Source organism: Montipora foliosa, chromosome 5 (genome assembly GCF_036669935.1).
Source record: "Montipora foliosa isolate CH-2021 chromosome 5, ASM3666993v2, whole genome shotgun sequence".
NCBI classification, from domain to species: Eukaryota; Metazoa; Cnidaria; class Anthozoa; order Scleractinia; family Acroporidae; genus Montipora; species Montipora foliosa.
Genome location: NC_090873.1, coordinates 40,975,238 through 40,981,965, shown reverse-complemented (window position 1 = coordinate 40,981,965; position 6,728 = coordinate 40,975,238). Strand labels below are relative to the sequence as shown.

General features: G+C 39.1%; 1 protein-coding gene across 1 annotated transcript; it reads left to right on the top strand.

Moving 5' to 3' along the window:
* Window positions 1–1,162: 1,162 nt before the first annotated feature.
* On the top strand, window positions 1,163–6,072 carry LOC138004206 (uncharacterized). The gene is made up of 4 exons (XM_068850663.1): window positions 1,163–1,572; window positions 2,953–3,224; window positions 4,725–4,819; window positions 5,113–6,072. Exons 1-3 carry the CDS (start codon window positions 1,365–1,367, stop codon window positions 4,779–4,781), a joined length of 537 nt encoding a protein of 178 aa, XP_068706764.1. The 5' UTR covers window positions 1,163–1,364; the 3' UTR covers window positions 4,782–4,819; window positions 5,113–6,072.
* The last annotated feature ends 656 nt before the right edge of the window (window positions 6,073–6,728 follow it).

The window sequence follows — 6,728 nt, the reverse complement described above, 5'->3', positions numbered from 1 at the left end:
AGACGCCGGAAAATTCCATGTCGAGGGACCATTTTTCCACCCGAAGCAAGTTTATCATGCATGGCTTCCAAAACACTCTTCTATTCTCTGAAAAATCGTTCCGTTTTTAGAAGAACTTGCATATTTTTCCGAGTAATATACGCCGGAGCTTTCCGACTTCGTTTTTGGGAAAGCGGGAAACATGGGATTTTAGTAACGTTATTTTTATTGCAACTAGTGAAGAGTTCATTAATTTGAAGCGAGCATCAATCAGGCACGCCTGGGTCTCAAATCCCCTCTGTAACGACATACACAAATGATAAAGCTCTTTGGTATCAATTCTCGGATAAGAACGTTAAACTCCATCTCACAAAAACTCTTTCCTTTACCCCGTTTGCCTGCAAACACTTCGAAAAGAGTGTCAAGTCTGACCGGGTTGCTCGTATCACCCTTCGCTCAACCATTCGTTGAGAAATTGTTTTGTCATAACGATGACGGAACCAGGGTAAATCCCCATATAATCGTGTGGACATTTCCTTCAGCGATTGATTGATTTCATGAGTAAACATGCCTCGACGATGCAATCAGCTGCCGGCGTAAATTGACAAGTCAATTGTAGAACCCCAACGAGGGAGTAATCAGCATGTTTTCTGCTGGTTGCTATAAATCCATGCAACAGATGTATCAAGTGCACTTAGACGACAGTGAATTAGAAAGCAGCTGTGCATCAATTGATTTATTCACCATGTACAGTAAGACAAACTTCCCTGCGGACGTCCGCTTGGAAAGTTTTCGTTTAACGCAATTATGATCAGACAGTTACAATTACGTTTTGTTGTTAAGAGCATCGCTTTGATACTCGTATAAGCCGTGGGGTCAAAAATAAGCATTTCCTGATTTCCTTCATTTAATTCTAATTGTCTCAATCATTCCCTGTTGTCTGAGCTGATCTAATCACTTATATTAATTAACGGATGAAAATAGAAAATTAGCGCAGCGACCCTTACGCCCTACTCTGACGCAACATTTCCGGCCCATTCAGAAGAGAAAAAAAAATGAAAAGAAAAAAGGGAAAAAAAAGAAAAAAATAGAGAATCTTCTAGCGGCCGGACCAAAATTTATTATTTTCTAAGTTTTTATGTTTCCAATTTTTTTTTTCTGTCAAAATTGTAACATATCTTAATCTGCTTTAATACGTCAGTTCTTTCTAGTAATTCAGCACTTAGAATCAATGAAATGTGTTTTCCGCTTTCAGCAATATGTTCAAATAAATCTGATTTTAGACAGTGCAATTTAATAGTCTGAAGATCAAGTATAAAAGTCAAGTTAAAAAAGGGTTCAGTCCGTCATACTAGCAATTGACCCAGCTCCAAAGACGTACAGCAATGGAAGGCCCTGGACAGACTCTCCTTCTGCTATTCTGCATTTTGTCTTTTTTTGGCAGTTGTTTGACTGTCGTTCTGTTCATACGGAATTTATACGTTGAACGGCAAGTCAAAGAGCTGGAGCTCTGGCAAGAAGCTGAACAAGTGAAGGCCACGGCAAACTACCCAGCTGGTTGTCAGAACACGGCAAACAAAGATAACACTCCAGGTAAGAAATCTGATAATTCCGATCACTGGAAGCCCGGTACTCCAGTGTAACTATCTTACTTCGATTCTCCCGCCACCTCTGAAGATGGAGTCTAGACCTAGAGGCCTATATCCTTTTTCCTTTTCCCTCTGTAAATATGGAGCCAGGTAAAACGGCGAGTCTGTACATTCAATGAATGAGCAAAATGTTACAAGTGCGTTCTACATTTCCATACAGTTATGTTGTATACGTCTGCGCGCCTGTTGAATTAGTCGTGAAGTACTCCTTACTAAGCACCTTACTTGATGGACGCATATCTTAGCGCCTTCGGTATCAAGGGTACTTCAGTTTTATTCAGGTTCATAAGCAATGCCACTTAGCTGATCTATATATTCCACGCCTATTACAAGAAAGAAGAAACAGACGATAGTGAAGACACCGTAAACCAACTTTAACCCTCACACCTGTACGCCTGCTTTTGCCATAAACAAGATTTAGAGTGCATTTCTTAGGAGGTTAATGAGAAACAAACGAAGTTGCTTTATACAAAATAACCAGCATTTTCACGGTGTGAAACTGACGAGTCGTCAGATGTAGTGTAGAATACCGAAGGAGCTTGAAGCAGTGCTTGCATCTAATAACTGTAGAGATACGCAATAATAACTCACTCGGAACCCAGAAGTTTCTCGATGCTGCATGAGTTGTTGACAGTCTCCTGCACTTGATCAATACATTGGAATGAGAAGTCGCTTAAATCATGTGGTGTTTTGTTGAAATGTACTGCTACCTCACAAGTCTTTTTCTTAGTAACCATAGCAGACTTATGGTTGCGAAATCTAACTCGAAAGTCAGTTGTTGAAGAACCAATGTATTGAAGGCGACATTTCTTGCACGAAGCTAAATAAATAATGTTCTTGGAATCACAGGAAAGTTTTGATCGTATTTTGTAACTTTTACCTGTTTGAAAACTTAGAAAGGGCACTAAGGCACTAAAGAATTACAGGCATGATAATGAAAAGAATTAGGGAAACGTTACTCCATTCTTTCCTGAGGCCTTTTTAGTGTGTGCGTACTTTTAACTTTACCGTGTCTAGTATATCAAACATACAAACAATTTTTGCGAATATTAAAATTAACTCTCGTCAATTTTCCGCTCAATTGCCTGAGCACGCAACAGAACAATAGGGGTTTGTTTGGAAATGTGAGTAAAAAGTTGAGCCACTGCAGTAGACCATTTCTTGATACCTGCCGGGTAACGTTATCCGGCTTTTAAGTGAACATCCTCATGTATCAGTTTGGGGAAGTGTCGCTTACCAGTACGGTAACCAGTAGCGTTCCTGAATAAGATTCCAGAACGGCAAGCAGAGAAGTCACTAACAACCTGCTGTTGTCTCGCTTTAGAAAATATCCGGAAAGAACTAGGGAAACAAGGGCGTTTCTTTGCTGTGATTGGAGCTCCAGGCAAAGTACATGTAAAGCAATCGCCAGACCGGCGAGGTCCAAAAGGCAGGCGGGGACTGGCACAAGGAATGACTGGTGTAGATGGAAAAAATGGAATACCAGGAGCTAAAGGAGAATCTGGAATCCGCGTGGCCATGCAAGGAAACAAGGACGAAACGGAGATCACGGAGCTACTGGCCCCAAATGAGATCCCTGACGTGATAGAGGAAAAGGCAAGTGTTGACACACCAAAACAAAGGCACTTGATTATTCGCAGTTTTATATATCGAAATTACCCAAAAAATATCTATGTAGTTGGAAACCTAATCATACACAAAGAAAAAAAATGTAATTCAGTAATTCAGAACATAATCAAGCAAAGATGGAAGAAACTCACAGATCAAACACGAGCCCTGGAATGGCACAACATTTCCCAGATTGCGTGTTTTGTGCCCGTTGCTTCTGCAAAATTAGGATAATCTCTACCGATTTTTTTACTCGTGTCTTATTAACAGGTAATCCCCTTTATTCCGGTGTAATTTGGAATAAATGAGCACTCGTAAATTTGTTTCGGACAAATTGCACTCGCCCTTCAAACTCGTCAAATTGTGTTAGTCTTTTTAAATATTTATTTATCTTCATTTAGTCCAAATTGCTATCGAAACCATGTGATTACCTTTACAACCCGAAAAAAGACAGCCAGATGCCTTTTTGTTTTTTTTTTTGTTTTTTTTTGTTTGTTTTTTGTTTGTTTGTTTTTTTGTACAAAGCTTGGTGGATTCGTATTCCTGACCACTCGCGAAGACAAAAATGCAGCCAATGGTCTAACCGAGGCTGATCCTTCTCCTAAATAGTAACCAGAGATTACTCTGTTGGCTAGTTATGAAAGCCCTATTGGGAGAAAGTGTACTCAAGGTCTTAAGTATACATTGGCTAAACGACGAAGCAAAAAGGTTTTTATCTCCAATCATACGGACCAACTTGAGTTAGCTAAAAATATTCTTACATTTTCTTCCGCTTAATTCAAAGTGAACAAATTGCACAAACCGAGATTCCCTTTTTCAGCAGATTACGATCAAGTTTATGCCAGCTAAACTCCCCGAGACAGTCAGTCGGTCAGTGAAGCAACCCATTGATTTATTCCTTTGGGATTCCTTTATTTCTTAATAAGAAAATAGGCTCATTTTTAACCTGTTTTAATTTAATCTTAATTGGCTCGATGGCTCAAATGCCCCTTTGGTGATTATTTACTATTATTGTTTTATTTATTTCTTTATTTCTTTATTTATTTATTTTTATTTAATTAATTCACCCAGAAGCAAGAAGGCATACAAAAGGACACCTCACCCTTCCCCCATAACATGGAAACTTTTTCGTATTTATTAAAGCGTTTATTCCCTAAAGCGCAGTTGCGGATAGTTTAAAATAAAACTTCACGGCATAGAGCGTTTGAGGAATACTATCAAGCTTCTCATAAAAGTCAAGTAAAGTAACCATTTCTAACGTCGATACCTCGTAACAGTAACTGAACTGACAAACCGTTAGTCGACGGGTGCGCTCATGTTAGAAGAGGTGCAAGCAAGGATGTGAGTTCCGGAAATGAAAACCCGGACCTGCTGCACCAAGGCAAGGCCCCGCACTAACCGATTGTGCCAACCTTACTTATTGTTATGTCGTCTATGCATCAGCAATAGTCCTTCTATGTTCTGAGTAAAACGTTCAATGTGTTTTAGGTGAATCAGGGCCCCGGGAAAGTAGTAAAGACGAGCTTGAGGATTCCGTGGGATTAAAAGGAAACCGGGATATCCGGGAGAAAAAGAAGAAAAAGGTGAGAGCCGCAAAAAAGAACTAATGAAATTTTAGGAAAATATCCAGTCCGAATTAAGGTTACAAAAATGCTGGATGTTAATTACAATTTTCTGACCGTGAAGGAATTTGTTATAATCCTTTCGTTTTGGAGAGGTTTTAGACATCTGGGTTAATTCTTGTATTGGGAATTCACTTTTTTTTTTCTGGGATGACACCTGAGGTCAGTGAATTTATACAAATTATCCAAATACCAATATGGCATCGGTTACGTAAAGGTCCATAATTTTAATTTCTAGATCTTGATTTTTGCAGGAGAATCCTGTGACTGGAAACAGTGAGAACCTATCAGGATCGGATTGAGTATAAAGGACACAGACAGCACATCATAAAGCTTTTGAATTAACTGTGCTATCTACAGTCTGTTTCTTCTTCTTCTTCGTTTTCCTTACGATAATCATTATGATGGCAACGATTATTTTATTTCATTGTATTTTATGTCATTGTATCTTAGTAACGGCTGGTACCGTTTTGCAACTGGTTTAACCTTACAAATTATAGTCTTTATTATAAAGGACTTATGAAGAAATCCGTGAGCGTTGCATATACTTTGTGTCGATGACAATAAAAGGAATGGATTCTTCTAAAGCGTTTCATAGGGTTGCCTACTGGATTTAGTTGCCTTTATAAATATGGTTATCTGCGTATACACCTCAACATCGCTGCTAGGAGCTAAGAAAAGGAGATACTACTTTCTTAGTTAGTGACATGTTTAGACAGATTTGAGGTATTAATAAGTACACAAAATGCCACTGATAAAACAAAAAACTTGACAACAATTAACTTTGTGTTGTTTGACATATAACTGCCGAGACATGTTTATATTACAAATATGTCTTTTTTCCCCTCAAGCTTTCATGACCTGTTATTCTGACTAGACGTGTATAAGCTTAAGAATGAACTTTGGACAGCGCAGTTAAAAAGCACCATTCCGGGGATAGGACGTTCACGAAAAAGGACACGATAGCTTGTCAGTTTTTCTATTTTCTTCGATTCGAGGATAAGTACTATTTTCTCACAGTGGGCTTTTCATGGCCAATGAAACGAAAGGACAGAACACAACAAGTTTTAAGAATCCCAAATCAGCTGGCTTGGCAATCCCTTAGGATTGCGTGCGAACAAATATGTGTATATTTACACAAATCCGTTATATTTCTTCACGTAGGTGAAAGTATTAGATGATAATTTCTTTGCCATCATTAAAAGTCACTGTATTTTTCATTTCTCTGTGTTTTAACATGGTCTCTTTTAGGTGTCAAAAAAGCCTGGGCCACGCCCAGATTGGTGTCCTTTAGGGGTTTAATTTAAAATCTCCGACGAGCATCCCTCCCCTTCTTATATGGGGGCTCCCGTCCCGGAGGGGTGGGGGGATATTTACAAGTGCACCAACCACCATAGAAGTTGAACCAGGGACTACTAGTATCAAATTCAAGTAGTCCCGAACCCGGGATTTCCGGATCTCAAAGCAGGCGCCCTAATCACTGACCCTCACTTGTTGTGACAATCTTAGACGAGTATTACAGAAGCTGGTATATGCACCTTAACCGCCGTAAAAGAGAAGGACATTACACAGTAGTCCATTTGTAACCGCAAAACAACAGAACCGTAAAATCGCGACAGATTTCATCAAAACTGAAAACTGTCAGCACAATCACAAAAACAAATGCCTACATATTTGTGATGTGATAAATTGGTGACACTTGCATCATGTGCACTAAACTTGTCAAACGCATCAATTTTGTAATGGTATTTAATTGCAATTGTACTTTGATCTTGATGGGGTTGAATATGGGGGGCTAATATGGCGTAAGAGGCCAAGTCGCTTAGAAAGTTTATTGCAAAGTTCGTCAACATGCACTTGATAAGTGAGA

What these genes read in the sequence shown, in the direction of transcription:
- LOC138004206 (XM_068850663.1), top strand. Translation starts at nt 1,365, where the DNA reads ATGGAAGGCCCTGGACAGACTCTCCTTCTGCTATTCTGCATTTTGTCT. An exon ending in AAACAAAGATAACACTCCAG is followed by an intron (nt 1,573 to 2,952) that starts GTAAGAAATCTG and finishes GTCTCGCTTTAG; the next exon opens with AAAATATCCGGAAAGAACTA. An exon ending in CTGACGTGATAGAGGAAAAG is followed by an intron (nt 3,225 to 4,724) that starts GCAAGTGTTGAC and finishes AATGTGTTTTAG; the next exon opens with GTGAATCAGGGCCCCGGGAA.